This window comes from Protopterus annectens, chromosome 14.part0 (assembly GCF_019279795.1).
Source record: "Protopterus annectens isolate FY-2018-M chromosome 14.part0, PAN1.0, whole genome shotgun sequence".
NCBI classification, from domain to species: Eukaryota; Metazoa; Chordata; order Ceratodontiformes; family Protopteridae; genus Protopterus; species Protopterus annectens.
Genome location: NC_056748.1, coordinates 336,480,351 through 336,499,139, shown reverse-complemented (window position 1 = coordinate 336,499,139; position 18,789 = coordinate 336,480,351). Strand labels below are relative to the sequence as shown.

The 18,789-nt window shown below is 38.1% G+C and overlaps 1 protein-coding gene across 1 annotated transcript in view; it reads right to left on the bottom strand.

The window, feature by feature from the left end:
* PLPP4 (phospholipid phosphatase 4) overlaps positions 1-18,789 on the bottom strand; it is a 2,218,356-nt gene that overhangs the window by 1,301,398 nt on the left and 898,169 nt on the right. The window contains exon 3 of the mRNA XM_044056071.1: positions 5,008-5,098. Coding sequence (XP_043912006.1) covers positions 5,008-5,098 — 91 coding nt within the window. The remainder of the gene's footprint in view (positions 1-5,007; positions 5,099-18,789) is intronic.

Genomic DNA, 18,789 nt, shown 5'->3' with positions numbered 1-18,789 from the left:
TGTCTCACAGCAAGAGGTTCTCCTGTTCGATTCTCAGCTGGAGTGCCTTCTGTGTGGAGTCTGCATGTCCTCCACGTGGTCGAGTGGCATTCGGAAGACATGCATGAATGGGCATGCCTTCGTTGAAGGTTGGGCATTGGGCTGGCAACTCGGCACCATAAGAATCTACTGCCAATCATTAGCGGACTGGAGTTCCACTGTGGCGACCCCTATCCAGGAAAAGACAAACAAACAATTTAGCAGCAGGATCTCTGCATCACAGCTGGAGAGTCTAGGGGTTCAGTACTGACCTCTGGCCACAAGCTATGTGTAGTTTGCATGCTCTGTCTGCGTCTATATTGATTTTTTTTCTAGGTACCCTGTGTTCTTCACTTTCTCAAAAAATGTATTGGTTAATTGGCTAAACTCATTGTGTGTTTAAATTTGCATTTACACTTGCATGAGTGTAGTTGTACACAAATGTAAACTCATTGTTGTATATGGGGCTAGCATTATGCAATCTAATGACAAGTTTCAGGTATTATTTTTAAAAGCTACAGAAGAAATCCTGAAGTTACTGCTGTGTTCTTAAAGTTTAGAAAATGAAATTTGTTTGCCTGAAATTGTGTGCCACTGGTGTCAGTGGATGTTTACACTACAACCTTTCCTTAAATAAGTTATTGTCAGCATTGTGAATAGGTGGGTGTCATACCCACTGATGGCAAACAGCCTGATTTTGCTATTATTCACCCTGCCTGTAAAGCTAGTCCCACTTAAATTAATATTTTCATCCTCCTTCCAGCTTATAGCTTATCACAATAAACAGCAGGAATAAGCCCTGGATCAGATGCCAGTCACAGGTTGAGCATGCACACACACTTGGACATGCCTCCATTAACCATACTGCATAATATGTAAGCTGGCATCTTTTGTTATTTAACCTCACAACATCCCCCCCAAAGTCCCCAAAAACTGTCATTTTTCAGTGACATTTAGTGTTCAGATATTATGTCTACTCATAAGCATGAGGTGTTCAAGTCTTGAAAAGTTATCTATCATGAACCATTTTTAACATTTGAAGTCCACTTTTTTGCCAGCATTTAAACACTTAACACTGTAAAAATCAAGGGTTTCTTCAATACAGCATCCAAATAATCCTACCTTCAGAACTGCAACACCCCCCCCCAAAAAACTGAAATCCATTGCATATTAGACATAGTGAATAACTTTTTTTTTTTTTAATTCCAGTGAGCTTCTAAAAGTTAATTCCAGCACATTCAATTTCATGCTTGAAGAACTGTTGCAGGATGACACTGCCCTCAAATAACAGCTTGTGACAAGTTTAGTTTCAGGTCCTGTCTTGACCTGAATTTTGGAAATAGCTCCTATGCACTGCTCCTCACAGAGTCCATAACCAACTCACTGCCTGGTTTTCTGGGCTATTTAACTCCAAGGAGCATGACAGGTCCGCCACTTCACTGAAGTCACACCTATATCACCTCCATCATGGCTCACAGGATCATTTTCCCTCCCTGTTTTCTTTGAGTACCACTTGTTAATCATCAAAGATGTTAAAACCCCTCAAAAAACAAAAAACATTCTGAAAAATGTGGTTGAAAAATTCAAAACTTAAGTTGTTTTCTTTCACTGGCTAGCCAAACCATACCCTTTTTTTATAAATCTTCAAGCTACAGTCAAAAACATTATTTTGTTTCCAGCTTGCTGCATTGTCCATGAACAAAACATCATAACATATAAGGCCACCGAATCCAGTTTATTACATGACCATAAAACTGCAATAGGTGAACCATTCAGACAAACAGATATTATTATTCCACCAGTGATAAACCATATTTGGAGACCTGGATGCTATGTGCAGTACCTTGCCAAGTATTGTGATCAACCATCCAATGGCTGGGTTGCCCAGTCCCCGTTGCAAATACAGAGAGCAACCCCACAGCCATGCATGATAATTTCACCAGTGGATCAAAGTAAACCACTCAGCAACCTCTCATGTGCCCTGCTAAACCAGACCAGGAAAGAAATGGAAGGGGAGAATTAAAAAAAAGGAGGAGGGAGCACTACTGCCCCCCCCCCCTTTATGCAGTGGCAGTAAGGGAGGGAAGATTTCTACAGCAGCGATGCCAGTGCTGACACTAACATCTTTGGCTCTGGGATTAAATACCCCTCCAGAGTTAAAAGTGAATGTGAAACTTCTCAAAACAGTGACCATGGCCTCAGGGGGCAAAATTATCCTTGTGTGAGAAACCTTTATCTTTCACACTAAGTAAATGAAAGCTAACAAGAGTATGCGTATGCCTGGGCCTTCCATCCACAACATTCCTTCCAAGCAATAACTCTCTACAGGCTCTTTTAGTTTTAATTTGAGTCACGTGTTGGCCAGTCTAATCAGCCATCTTATTCACCACATGAGCTGGACATTCTTCTATTAATCTCTTATCCTTCTAGTCTACCATTTTTCATTCAAGATATTAACTTCCAAATGTGAATCAATATTTTTATCATAAAGATCCTCATATCTGGAATGTAATCGTTCAGTGTTTGTATAATTCATGTTAATGGCCTTCACCATTTCAGTATCTGAGTTATTCAACATAGTAGTAAAACTATTTAATCCCTTCTTAATCTGCTGGAATTCCAACAATTCTTACCTTTGTGCAGTCTGACCAGTACCATAACCATTGGTGTTTATAGTTACAGGAAGCTCTGCACCCTTATTCAGTCCCACATGATCAGCCACTATTCCCAGTATTCTAGGAGAAACTGTCTGCTTTTCGGATTTGTTACTGATCACTTGTAAAGTTTCATAAAGGCATTCATCTCTCATAACACGAAACTTCAAAATATGGTACAAGTTCCTTACCAGACAGCAGCAAAATCACATTTTAATTACATCTGAAGGCAAGCAATAGAAGTGTCAGCTCATTTCGGCACTATCAACAGAAGTCTGCTGATTTCATTTTTTGAATCCCCCATGTAACTTCTTAATTCTTTTACTCACCAGTCTTTTAGTAGTTACTAAAATTCCATAATTTCTCTATCAATGACTTTTTAATTCCACACAGAATTAGTATTTTTGGCATCCTAAATACAAGCCTGTTTTTGTGGTCTTAGGTATAGGACTAGTATATATAAAATATACAGTTTCTGTTTCTTAATGTATCATATGATGCTGAGCGTTTGCAGGTTATTTTCTGTAATGTAGTGAACACTAATTTGGCATATGATATGTGCTTGGTGTCTACAAAGTTGTGTTTGTACTATCTTTTGCACCAGAATGCTGCTAATACTGTCTACTACCTTTATACTGACATTTACACATTAGAGGTATTTTGGATAACTGTTAAAGTTCTTACTTCTTAGATAACAGCACGTGCCCTAGTAATGGGCAAAGATATTTGAAATCTATGTAAAAGACAAGCCATTATGTCAGGGTGAAGAGCAGAACTGCCTATTTATCCTGCATTACTATATGACAAGAGAAATAGGTTTTCTAGGTTCATGGCGATGGGTAGCTACTTTGGTGCAACAAGGGTAAGCTATTTAGTGTTTGTGGTGCAAATTACAGGCTCATTTGCTTTAATTAATAATATTAAAGAGGGTTAGGACATTGATAAATTCTGCAGGTAACAAGTGACAGAACACTTCTGAAACTCAATATGAATAGCAAACAGATTATGGTAACCATGTGACTAGAAGACTATGATGCAGCCTACATATAGGGTTTAATCACACTGATCATACTGCAAGACAAAGCTATAACTTCTTGACTATCATTACATTATCATTAATATTTGCTTTAAAATATGTTTCTGAAATATATAAGAAAATGTTACATCTGTAAACACCTACAATATATGACATACAGAATATGAAGTCTAGTTTCTAGCATCAGACTCATTTTTCACATTGATATGTCAGGGGATGTACATGGAATATGATGAAAAACTGCAGAGACCTCACTTAAAAACAACACTAGAAAATGTATGTCAGGCCAAGAACTAGTTGCTGGTAAGGTAAAGGGACTATATCATAGATCATACACAAATTGCTTTTGTGTATGACAAATATTATATATACAAGTAGATAAGCAGATAGGCTGACAGAATGGCATACAAACAGATAGGTAGATAGCTTGATAGCTACAAAATAGGACAGATATATAAAGACAAAGTAAGACAGGCAGATTAGATAAATGTAAATATACAGAGAAGGACAGACAAAAAGACAGGTGGACCCAGATAAACAGACAATCAGACCCTGAATGAATGTGAGTGTAGGGCATTTTAGAGAAAAAATTGCTTTAAAGATCCCATACATAATCTATGTTCTCCAAACCACTGTATCCACGCTGAAGGCTTTTCTGAAAGAAAAGAACACTGCAATTTTGAGGTAAGAGTAACATAAAACTAGGGAAATAAGGAGAATATAGACACCAGTATTCTAATGTTATGTAACTTCTCTTCATGTTAAATGATGCACATCTTTGAGCAAACAATATTCGTTGTCATGGAGCATGCATATCCTATGTACTGTTCATCCTTGAATTTTGTGATTTTTTTGTTAAGAATCCCTGAAATGCTGTAATTATGCGCTGTGTCTTAACAAATCTAAATTCATTATTATAAGCATAAGAGCATGGGAATACTCAACAGCCAGAGTATGGTTAGTGCATCTGGCAGCAGTGAGAGTTATCTTTGTTAAATGGAAGCAAAGACAGTACATTACGAAGCCATAAAGACAACAATCCATGCATGGCAAGTTATACAACATGCAGCTAAGCAGCAAGAAAATGTGAATGAATGAAACCTGAAAAGATCACTTTGTCAGGATGAAAAATGCAATACCTGCAGGCCCACCCTCAGCACACATTCTAACACCTGCAGACCCGACCCTCAACACACATTCCATCTTCTGAGACCATATATGTAGGATTCCAGATGCAAAATGGAGGCATGCTTTGAATGAACATAAAAGATATTAAAGAACCATGTACATATACTTTACCTAAACAGGCCTCCCTAATTTCTGTTCTATCTGTCCTTCTGATTATTTTCACCACAAAAATGACAGCCAGAGGGGTAAGGAATGAAATTGCCTGAAAGAACAACAGACACTCAGTGCAATGCTATATGAAAATTGTGCCAAATTATATTTACAGTGCACAGATTGTATATTCATCTGACCTTATAAAAGATGGATTTGCCCCAAGTCCAAATTGAAAAGGAAATGAGAAACAGACACTAATCGTTTTGTTAGTTAGCTTTATTCAGAATATTTATTTTCTAATAAAGTGCTTGCAATGACATTGTATACAAACCAGTTTAATTATTCTGACATCTATGTTTGAATTATCACATGCACTGGAACACATAAAATAAAAATGCCCATAGCCATGTTTTAGATAATCCTGACATGCATGACACTGCCTACCATTGAAAAAGAGCATACAAATGACCTTTGCTTGTGCTTCTACTCTATTACTTAATGTAGACATTGAATCAGCGTAAAGCTAATGATTCAGTTTTAAAATAAACTGAAATCTGTCTAAATTACATATTAGGACATTTGTCAAACATGCATTTGTTATTTGTATAAATATGAAGAAAGAGATTGACGACTGGGTGGATACTGTGGGATGCAGAGCAAAGAGCTATACAACAAGTATTTGGCATTACAGGTGTTCCGTCAAACCACAACATTCTAATTCCTTAGGCTCTACACAGGAATAACCAACAAGGTATATATAAGAATTTACTAGAAAATATTTTGCATATGTTTCTGAATTTCATTGATCATGCTGTCACATGGTCTAAAGTAGTGATTGTGATATGTATATGAAACAGCAGGTTTCACATTGATGATAACCATTGCACAGATCAGGATTCCCAGATGTAGACAGCAAACATCTTCCTTGCTGTCAATAGCTTCTATATTTGCCATTATGTTATATAAATAAATAGTGCCTGAATATGCATCCTTAAGTAAATCTTGTAAAAAATGTTTTTGTAATATATCTAAACTCCAGAAGAAAAAAAACTTGCACATGAAGTGGCATAAAATAAGTAGAGTTTATTCAAAAATTTTGCCTTGTAGTTTGCTTTATATCAGGAATCTGCATCATTATGCGGATAACCAAACACAAACAAGATCATTATTAATGCAATAGGTGAAATTCTACTTGATATTACAGCACCGCTGAAGTATTACACCACATCTAATACCTGGCATCTCATGTGTGACACTGTATTGCTCTGCTTGGTTATGCAAAGAATACAGCTGAGTAGTTCATATTTAAAGTCATATCCACAGTTTTCTATTACCCTTCTCTGTGGGTTGCTACCTTTAGAGATGACCACGGAGGAACAATTCTTACCAAAGTGTTAGGTGATATAGTACAATCCATAACCTAGTGAGTTCAAATTACTTTTTTCTACTTCCTGAACAAAATTAACAGATACTGCTGCAAGCTGCTAAAAAAAACTGAAGGAGCTGGTAGGATGCACACACGAATGAGCAGGATTTCTGTATTACTAAATGATAAAATATAAGATATTGTGAGATTTGTGACAGATGGACCACTGGCACCATCATTTTATGACCAAACTGGCAATGATGAGGGATTCAGTTTTTCCAGTGACAACCAATGTAGTACGCTGCCCAAGTATATGAGGAATAGGGGCTAGGGTCATTAAATCTACTCCATTGCAAAAAACTGTTCTGACGGCCACCAGATGAATGGTTTCTCAAGTCACACACTGGTTCCCTACCAAGTGAAGTACAAAAAGAAAGTGCACAGAAATTTTATTAAATCACCATTTCATTAAAAGCAACCCAGGCCCAATGAAATGTACACTGCTGCCCTGGGTATGAGCTTCTAAAATCCACATTGAGACTAGCAACATAGAGTGAACACTTACATCACAAAATATTTGTTCTAGCATCTCATGCCCCTTCTTCACCACCCTCTCTGTGAACTACAGTGTTTTCTGGTGCCCCTTACACATAGTAACTGCCTTTCAAAGCCACACACTAGCATTCACATATGCAGAAAATTCTCAGGGGAGGGTGGTAGAATTCTCCAGTTTTCCACAACTGTCTTCCTAGAAAGGTAGTATTGCCACCACTCTAGACTACTGGGGATCGATCCCCAAACCAGGTACAATCACAGGATAATATGAATTACAATGTGACCATGCTGCTCCAGTTCCATCTTGCCAGTGCCTATTTTTAGGCATAGGCCTCACTTCTCTTTCAAAGGAAGGACAGGACAGTCATATTAGGGTTGAAATTATGAACACCCATCCAGGTATCCAGTTCCTTTTTAAAGTCAAACAGTGTACCATACATGCTTAACTTATAGAGGAAGTTTGTTCCAATCAAGGAATAGACACTGAGTGATCCATCCCTCTCTCTCTTTTGTTGTATTTATTTGTTGTAGTAGATTTAGACCTCTAGCCCTACTGTTATAGCTGGACTGCTAGATTTGTTGAGGTAGAAGAGTTCTTGGACTAATGGATCCCTTATAGCCCCATATGCAATGCACAGGTAACTCCTAACCAGCTTATATGAAATTGAATATAGAATTACAGCCTTGAATCCTATTCTGTGGCTCACATCTTTTAGAACGCTAATCTTTTTAGTTACAAATGTCTAGGGTCTTTCCAATTGCATGATATTCTTAATATGGTACGACCTAAGGAGGAGCTGTGCGTAATGATGGGTCTTAACTGATAGAGTACAAGGAAGGTAAGGACCTCTTCTGATCTGGAAGAAATATATTTTACAATGAGCTATGCAAAGTAGAAGGATTTTGTATACAATGTTTCAGCCGGATTGTGAAATGCAAGGGAACTCTCCACCCAAGTGCCCAGGTGTCTTGCAACCTTTTCATTTTAAAGTAATATATTACCTTTGATATAAGGTGGAGCTAGGGATGCATACCAAATACTACAATGTTGCATTTTTTGCCACTGAGCTTGAGCAAATTTTTAGTACACCAGCTATTGACAAGTATAAGCTCCTGCTGAAGTGTATGTATGTTAGAGGGGGACTTGATGATGACTTCAAGCTTACAATCATCCATAAAACTTCATTAACCAAAGATCATCATTTGATGAGTACTGAAAAGTAAATGCCAAGTACCTGAGGTCACAGGATGTTCACAGAGGACAGCCCCCCCAGACTGTTATTATAGGAGTGCTATCTGCAAGCCATTTGGCTATCCACTTAACCACATAAGGGGCAATTTGGAGCTCCTTCAACTTGTTTATTATATTCGCATGTAGTATGACATTGAATGCCTTCATAAGGTAAGGTCAAGATATACTGTATGGTCAGCTTGTTCACAGTCTTCAGTTTGAGTAACCCCTGCAAAGAAGTTCATAAGATTCATTGGACAGGATCTACCCTTGATAAAGCCACACTGTTATGGGTTGAGTCTGATAAGATTCTTGGTCTCGGAATCAATTAGGTCTGTTATGATACATTCCATGGCGTTGCACAGAAGATTTATTAAGCTGATCGTTCTGTAATTTCCAATGTGTGTGGTGTGACCATGTTTGTGGAGTGGTATCAATTGTTGTGGGGGTAAAGCCAGTTACTAGGCTCTGGCTGAAGTGATCAAGGACTGGATCTAACACTGCTTGCTAAATGTTATTAATTAGGTATCCAGGTATGTTTTCGGCCACCATGAAAGAGGAAGTATTTGATCTTCCTGGTGGCTTGGATTCATGAGGGATAAGTGGATTGTAATTGGTGTCTCTGAGGTGAAGTTGGCCCTAAATTTATTCACCCAGATGTTTGAAATATCCACTGGATCACAGAAGGTAGTATCATTATAAATAAACATGGGTGTTGGTTATTTTTCTGAAATAAGTAAAGAAGCTTTTGTAGTTTTCTTTGGCTTCTACATCCAATCTGTGTTTATAGGATGCTTTTATTCTTCCTCTGTCCATTTTAGCTTGTTCTCTATCTATTTGATGTTCTCCTTAATTTGTGGATCATTTGTTCTGCCATACTGGTTTAGGTGTTTTTTTTCCCATTTATCCATAGTTTATTAATCCTTGAGGATCATCATGCTGGTTTGCTTTTAGACATCCCCATTTGCTTAGATCTAGTTGGGACTACTAATTTAATACATTTGTCCAGGAGCTAGTTTCTGCAACACATACACGGATGTCCTCCAAATGCAGGAGGATGTCAAAGTCCAACAGTTTCTTCTTCTGACTTCTGGCATTAAGTAGAGACTCCCTGAAATGGTCAGGTGGTTGATTTTTGGAAGTTAGGTTGGAGGGGCATCAGATGGACCTTGTCTAAGAAAGTATAATGAGAGCTGTAAAAACTTTCACCAGTATGCAGAAGTTCTGGAACAAAAAGTACAAACAATCCTTGGCAAAGAAAGACTGGTTGTCAAGAATCTCATTCCATGCTGACGTATACGGGATCCCCACAGAATGATACCCGGTGTTAAACCAACTGTTAAAGCCAATCATCTTTTCTTTAGACCTTGACATAACTTCTGGTGATGGAAGGATCCCACTCAATAAAAGAGTCTTTCCTGTATTTGTGAAATATATGGAGAGTTCTGACATGTCTCTCTCTCTATAGCCCTCACAGTTCTGCACATCCAATCATTTATCACACCATATGCCACTACCATAACATACTAATATTTGTCTGGTTTAAGGGAAGTAATGGCCCTTATAGCACTAGTAATCTTGGCAACTGAGTGAGAGTTCACTGTCCCACTGTTTTTATCTAACCTTGTGAGTACAGAATCCATGTGCCTAATTATGGAGTCACCAATCACTAGTACAGCTTTATTTGGGTTTGAAAATTACTGTGGTATAATTGGTCTAGGATATGGTGTTTTCTGGTGATTCTCAGCTTTGTCATTAACTGGTTTTCCAGTGCTTAGTTTAAGCTGGCCTTGCACCTACACATCTGTTGTGGCTTAAGCAAGGATTTTTAATGCCTCAGCATATGACAACTTAGTGTGTATGTGCAGATTGTGACGGGTCTATATCACGACCTTGAAACGACATAACTCTGAACACCTTTTCATCGACAAATATATGTCAAACTCCCAGATAACTGAATGGCCAAGATCACCAGTTTCTTTCCCAGGGAAAGAAATCGGTAGGCCAACTGAACACAACACACCAGTACAAACATTACATAGTGGGGTGCTACATCCCACACACCCACCTAACTAAATATACCAACTCCGAGATCGCACTACAGTGTGGAAAAGGGCAAATCCACAGCGACAGCCAACTGTTTATTTTCCCTAGGTAAAAACTTGGTGATCTGGCTGTTCAGTTAACTGGGATTCGATATATATGTGTCGATGAATGGGTGCTCGGCATTATGCCATTTCGAGGTCATGATATAGACCCGATTGTGACATAGGTGAGTCATGGACACAGGATAGTTTGTGAGAGTGCGGCTTGGATTTTGACTAGGTATTTGCATCTCTCACAAACAGGCCATGGAATCAACCAAAAGGTGACAATCTGTGAGCAAAAGGTAATTCTTAAACATTTCTTGTGTATAAATTGCTGGAGCAGACAAAGTGCTATGAGGCTGGTAAAAGAGGGAAAACTATTTAGCAGGCCTTATATCTTTGTTCAAGGGTGTAAGTTGTGTCATGGAACAGTAAAATAGTAGAAGAGTGTTATGGTTCCTAGGTGAACTATTTTTCATTAAAAATAGTAAAATGATTAAAGTTTGAGCACTAAGTTAACCATATATGGTCTATACATAGTACGGCCTAGCTATAAATTAGGTTGGTTGGGCAAATAAGAAAAGATAAAAGTGTTTCAGCTCTTAGTTAAGGTATTGATTTGGAGTTAATTAACAGACTGACTGCCATATACAATGCATGTAAAAAGTGAATTAATTTAGAGTTTTTAGGATATGCGACTACTGTATGAAATCATTCTTATTAGTATTTGATAGTGACTGCTTTTAATGTTATTGTGTTAGTTCAACTACATTCCCTGAAATCATTCTATATAATATTTGGTAGTGACTGGTTGCTACTACTATAATTATTATTTTTTTTTCTGAATATGCTGTGCCTGCTTCTACTGCTTTCTTGCTGTAACAAACTACCTTGTGACTGCTCCAGCCTCCTCCATTCTCTTCTATATACCTCTGCTGTCTTGCACACATATCTTATCTTACCCCTACCTTTCATCTCACTATCCTGTTATCTCTACTGCTCTCTGTTTCCTATGACTAGACTCACATAACTCCCATCCTTCTATCCTAGTAGTTCTTTCACTAAAATTAACTTCTATTTCTTTCCCCCTCTCTATATTATGTATAATTGCATTAACCACAACAAACATTTAGATATATTCACTCCCTGCTCTCCTCCTGTTTATTTGTTTTAGGTGCAAAGCCTGTCCTGCTCACAAAACTACAAAAGCACCCTGCTAAAAACCAAGACTGTCAGCAGCCTTGCCACTGCAGATTCTTCACAGCACAGTCTTCCATTAAAGCTGCATGTATTTTTAGCTCATTACAGTGTTGCAACTGTTACTCTCCCATTCCCCATAGTCATCTGCAGCACAACACTGGGTCCAACTAGTCATTCCCAGCAATTTCTGCTCTCTTCATGTCTTTTTTCCTTAATGATCTTTATTGCAGTTACATCATGCAATATACATGGTAACCCCCCCATCACTCTGCATCCTTAGATATTTTGGCACAACTACAAAGAAAAAGTTTGCCATGCTAGAAATATATGTAAATTTGTATCCTGAATTTTGTTTATACTAACTGGCACTGATATACATCAATCACTAGATAAAGGTGAGCCAGTGGTGAAGTGAAGGAATACAAAGCAGCAACTCCAAGCAAGAAAAAAGTAGTACTCCACACCATCAACAAGCTTTAATAAAATGACAAAGCTTTCAGATATAAACTATCCTTCGTCAGTGTCTTACATAAAATAGCTATACAACAGCATTTTTAAATACAAATCAATCACATCACATGACACAGCAACCTATCAGCAACAGCACTCAAAACAGCAATTAGGTTCTTAAAATCACAGTAGCAGCAGCATATACATAAATAATACAAAATAATTTCTTCTTCACTTTTTGTTGTTTCATTTCCAAAACTGGTTTAAGTGTAACCTGATTATTTAAACCTGGATATTTATCTGCTTCCAGTCGAATAATCCATTCATATTCCTTCATATCTACACAATTAATCAAATCACCACGTCTAGCATTTGGATATATAACATGTATAACTCTGAAGTTAAATTGGTGGGTATCATCAGTTTCACTTATATGTTTGGCTAAAGAATTAGTATTTTCTAACGAATTTCAGATCTATGCTCTATTATCCTGTCTCTTAACGTTCTAACCGATTTTTCAACATAAAACCCCAAACATTTGTTACATGTAGCAAGATAGATAACAGCTGATGTATTACATGTTGCAGTATAGTGGAAACCAAATTTCCTGCCATTCACAGGATGCACAAATTCTGCTGACTTGATTTATTCTAGAACAGCAGGAACAATTGTATCAAGGGAAGGTACCCTTTTTTTTAAATTAGAGACAGTATTATTATTTAAAGAGATGCCCTTATAGCACAAAAGTTTTTTCAAGTTACTACAATTACTATAAGTAAAAATAGGTCTATCCGAAAGCCAATTTTCATGGCCCGGTATGGCCACTAGGATGTCCCAATTACTCCTAATGGCATTCCCTATTACCTTACTAGCCCTACTGTAGGTCATAAGGTACCTTAAAGGTTGTGACTGAGCCACACCCATATTAGTAGAGGTATTAGTTATCGAATTAGAAAAATAAGGTTTAGCTTTAGAGTCCCTTAACTGTAGAGACTCCCTCCTAGCTATTTCTATTTCATTCATGCTGTAACCTCTTTCAAGAAAACTACTAGTCATTTCCTGCATCTGGGTCTCACAAACCTCTTATTGGGTATTCAACCAACTGGCTCGTAGGTATTGACTTTTAAGGACACTCTTAAAGGTCCTCTTTGCATGAATACTTTATACAGATATTTATATCTACTTGCACATCTTTTATATATATATATATATATATATATATATATATATATATATATATATATATGTGTGTGTACATGTCTCCAAACCAGACTCTGTCATTCATAATTAGACATCCAGAAAATTCAAAGAACTATCAGAAAATGTTATTTCAAATTTAAGGAATACAACAGTACTATTCAAATATTCAAAGAAACGCTGTAATTCCACAACAGTACCATGCCAAACCAAAAAAATGTTGTCCACAAATTGTTTATAAGACAAAATGTTGAACGTATATGGATTATCACTTCCCTGCACATTTTTCTTTTCCCATACTCCAAGGTTCAAATTCGCATATGTATTGGCTACAGCTGTGCCAATAGCTGTTCCAGATATCTGATTGTACACTTATTTATTGAATGCAAAAATATTGTTCTCCAACACCGAATCCAATAACTCACAGATAGTCTCAATATATCTATTAGAGAGATTTCCATACTCCTGTAATATTTCCCTTACACAATCAATTCCGTAAGTATTAGGAAGCACAGTAGAAAGGGACTTTGCATCAAGCATTACCAAAAGAAACAGATCATGGGAAAGGCTGTCATACTAACTATGTAGTGGAGTTAAAAAATCACCTGTATCCTTGATGTAACTTGGTATAAATCTCAAATAGCCCTTCAAGATATCCTGTAAATATACTGATATCGGTTCCGTCATCCATCCCAGAAACTATTGGTCTCATAGGAGGTTTTTCCAGGGATTTATGTATCTTAGGGAGTCCATGCACATATTTACTTTACTTATCATAGTATCTATCTCCTTGCTACCAATGGGTTTAAACGTTTGCCTATCTAGTAACATTTCAGTCATAGACTGTAAATACTGTTCCATATCCATCACTACAATAGCACCCCCTTTGTCTGCCTCTTTCATAATTATTTTGGTATTACTCTGTAGTGATTTCAATGCTTGGGACTCCTCAACTGTCAGATTATATATTTTTTCAAAACTCCTTTTATCATAAAGGTCACGTATTTGTTTTTAACATAAATTATTAAATACACTAATAACAGGGTCACTGACAGGAATAAAAGTACTACTCCTTTTCAAGTGGCCACTCACAAAGCTACTACTATTCTTAAATATGTTCTTCAGATTCAAACCCCTTGAAAACAAATTTAAGTCAGTAATTACATTACCCATTGTGTTTTTGTAGCATATGACAGGGTGCCTAGGGAGGAGTTGTAGTATTATATGAGGAAGTCAGGAGTGTCAAAGAAGTATGTAAGAGTGGTACAGGATATGTACGAGGGTAGTGTGACAACGGTGAGGTCTGCTGTGGGAGTGACGGATGCGTTTAAGGTGGAGGTGGGGTTACATCAAGGATCTGCTCTGAGCCCTTTCTTATTTGCAATGGTAATGGGACAGGTTGACAGACGAGATCAGACAGGAGTCCCCGTGGACTATGATGTTTGCAGATGACATTGTGATCTGTAGTGAGAGTAGGGAACAGGTGGAGGAGACCCTGGAGAGATGGAGATATGCTCTAGAGAGAAGAGGAATGAAGGTCAGCAGGACTAAGAGAATATATGTGTATGAATGAGAGAGAGGATAGAGGAATGGTGAGGATGCAAGGAGTAGAGCTGGTGAAGGTGGATGAGTTTAAACACTTGGGGTCAATAGTTCAGAGTAACGGTGAGTGTGGAAGAGAGGTGAAGAAGAGAGTACAGGCAGGATGGAGTGGGTGGAGAAGAGTGTCAGGAGTGATTTGTGACAGACAAGTACCTGTAAGAGTGAAAGGGAAGGTCTACAAGAGGGTAGTGAGACCAGCTATGTTATATGGGCTGGAGACAGTGGCACTGACAAAAAGGCAGGAGTTTGAGCTGGATGTGGCAGAGTTAAAGATGTTAAGATTTGCACTGGGTGTGACAAGGGTGGACAGGATTAGGAATAAGTATATTAGAGGGTCAGCCCAGGTTGGAAGGTTTGGAGACAAAGCCAAAGAGGCAAGATTATGTTGGTTTGGATATGTGCTGAGGAGGGATGCTGAGTATATTGGGAAAAAGATGCTAAGGATGAAGCTACCAGGTTACAGGAAAAGAGGAAGGCCTAAGATAAGGTTTATGGATGTGATGAGAGAGGACATGCAGGTGGTTGGTGTGACAGAGCAAGATGCAGAGGACAAGAATAAATGGAAACAGGTGATCCGCTTTGGCGACCCCTAACGGGAACAGCCGAAAGAAGAAGAAGAAGAATTACATTACCCAAATCATCAGTTCCTGCTGGGACAAATTTGGTCCCATGTGACAACAAGGACATCTCTGCTTCAGTTAATAAATAACTAGAAAGGTTAACAACCAAGGGGCGAACTGAATTACTCTTATCCTTGTCTGAAGTCAAACTAGTCTGACCTTCCAGCTGAACATCAACTTCCATACTCGTAAATTCAGAAGGTTGGTTAGATTGATTTGAGGTATTTACATTAGTAGCCATGACTATATCATCAGTCACAGGTGATCTCATAATCAAGTTAAATCCCATTAATTCATCAATGTCAATTGACCTATTCTCACTATCAAGAGCCCCTATATTCAAAGAAGCTCCTAAAATGCTTACATTACTATTCCTACAAACAGGATCATCTAAACCAAGAGACATAGCCCCATTTGGACCATAATTTAAGCCATTTTCAAAAAAGTTTAATGGTTCATTGGGTAGGTCATTTCCTGTCAGCTGATGCTTATCAGATAAACTACTTTATTTTCAACCATAGTATTAAACCCATCCAGGGTAGTAGAAGCACAATTAGAAGCTCTCAACAATTCTATATGCTCATTGTTGTCCATATTCAGCATAGGACCCCTCAAACCATAGACCAATTCATTAGAAATATCTGGAATTATGATGGTAGAACATTTTTTTATAAGTCTCATATATAACTATTTTGCTTTAGTTCCATACATACATGATTTTCAATGCTAGCCGTTCTGAATATGAATCAGAACTCATATTTCATTCTGTTGGTACATTATTTTGAGTATTATTTAACATACCCATAGCAAATAGGTCTCCTAGGGGATCCACACAAAAAAATCTTATCACTACAAATATCTAAATCTAAATTTTGTGACATGTTAACATTCCGCTCTACAAATCCATCTCTCCCAACTCGTCAATTCAAATTAGCATTACATAGACTACTATTTGTCTCTCGACAACTTTGCGGTAAATCAGTAACACTGTTTGTATCAGACAGGCCTTCCTGAGGCTCCACATCAGCATTTCAATCAGTAAAGCCATCCAAATTTACATTTTCAAGCACAGCTGTATCTTGATCAGCGGGTGGATCATTTCTGATACCACAGCTCAAATTTATACGACCCTCTGTCCCTAGACATTGTTGTAATTGCTCTTTAAAACTACTCATACTAGAAGTAGCCATGACAGAAGAGCCTTCTAAGGACTCCAAATAAAAATTCCAGTTGATATAAACATTCTGTTCAGCAAGTGAAACAGAACGATTAAAAGCAACATTGCATGCAATGTTCCCCGCCCTCCGACAACTGTATTGTGATTCATTCATACAACTCTCCAGTGCAACATTACCAAAAGAGCCTGCTAGGGGCTCTGCATAACTATTTTGATTTGTACAAATATTTTGTTTAGAAAGTAAAACGTTATCAGTCGAATGAGTTGAAACTACTTTACATGAAATGTCCCTTGTCCTCCAACTGCTATACTGCAATTCATTCACACAGTTTTCCAGTATAGCATTAGAAGAGCCTATACAGTCCAAACCATTTCCACAGTCTAAAGGGACAGTAGTACAGTATTCTACTGAGCCAGAATTGTCTTTAGAGGAACCCCAAATGTTTTCTATTAGCGAATTAAGTTCATTAGGACAGTCAGTAAAGGGCTTACCATAATTCATTATTGTTTTGCAGTCCTGCCCTTGTTACAGGGCCATTTCTTGTTCTCCCGCTGGACCTCGAACATTGTTTCGATGTATTGCATTCCTAAACCACTAGCTTTTCTGGTAGCTGCATCCTGATGCCCTGGTTTGTCCCTTTAAAACTTTTCTTATGTTCTTGTTCTCCCGCTGGGCCTCGAACATTGTTTCGATGTATTAAATTCCCAAACCACTAGCTTTTCTGGTAGCTGCATCCTGATGCCCCGGTTTGTCCCTAAAAAAACTTTTCTTATTGTACAACTTCTTTTTCCTTCATTACAGATGGATGTGTATCCAATATAGCAGTGGCGGTGCTGCGGTAGCGTTGTTGCCTCACAGTAAGACGCTGTCCGGTTCGATTCTCAGTTAGAGCGTCTTCTGCGTGGAGACATGCATGAATGGGCATGCCTTCGTTGAAGGTTGTGCATCAGGCCTGGCAAGCTGGTACGTAAAAATCAACTGCCAATCATTAGCGGACCGGAGTTCCGCTGTGGCGACCCCTAACCGGGAAAAGCCGAAAGACACAAACAAACAGATGGATGTGTATCCAAACCGGGCCTCGCCTGAGGTTCATTCAGACGCAATGACATCGTGAGTGCATCTAAAACATCTCTGCTGGCTTCTAATTGGTTACTAGTGGACAGATCTTCCTCCTCTGCTTGTTGTGAGTTGTTTATTGGCTGGAACTCATTAAGCTCATACAAACAGCCCTGAGGAACGTTTTTGAAAGGATCAGACTGATTATTTTTTCATTTAAAGTATTTTTCGGCCCATAAAAAATATGACTGCTATTAAAGTAATTTATATCATGTTGTAGTTTTTTCTTTTAGTGGACTCCAATTGTTTATCAAAAGCATCAAATCTCCCCATCATAGCATCAAACAGGGAGATACTGTTATTGAAGGCTGATGATTCTACCAGCCGTTTTTCTAATGCATTAATTTCTGCACACAGTTCATTCTCTTTAGGCAAAAATAATCCATTCATAAGGCTCATATAGTCAAAGCTTAGATTTATATTCAGTTCCTACCACCTTTTTAGTAGCTCAGGATAGGTATTACCATAAAAGGGCATATTTAAAACTAGTAGTCCTCCTGACAGAATACCTAAGTCAAGATACGCACTGAAGCTAAACCGCAGCCATTGTAGCTTCTTAAAATTCTTAACTTTATGTTCCAGCATTTGGACATAGCAACAAAGTAATTTCTTTTAGGTCTCATCTCTGTATGACTTACTTCTTTACCAGCCATAAGGCCAGTATGTTCCAGCAGTGGATTTCCCCACAGCAGGAGACCAGTCAGAGAGCGAACCATAGGAGCATTCTCCAAAATAGCAGGCCGTGTCATGATAAGGATGTATCACTCTGACGTCCACTATTTCACCAGAAAAGAAGACAAAAATCACTAGAAAAAGGTGAGCCAGTGGTGAAGTGAAGGAATACAAAGCAGCAACTCCAAGCAAGAAAAAAGCAGTACTCTACACCGCCAAAAAGCTTTAATAAAATGACAAAGCTTTCTCATGTTTCACATGGATCCTGTGATTGTCTGACAACAACTTCAGGTCATAGTCACTAGATAATGGCATGCACTGGAAACTGGGCAAGGGGGTATACAGCATAATTTTGTTATTCTAGCCACTTTCAGAGTTTAGGCATGATGATTATAATCTGTCCCTATTACTTGTCCTTTGTCCTCCAATTTATCAGTCTTTGTCCAGGTTTCTTAAACTAGGAGGTTGAGGGCTATGGTTTCCCTCCTGGTTTGGCCGTTGGGGGTAGTGAACCACAGGTAATATT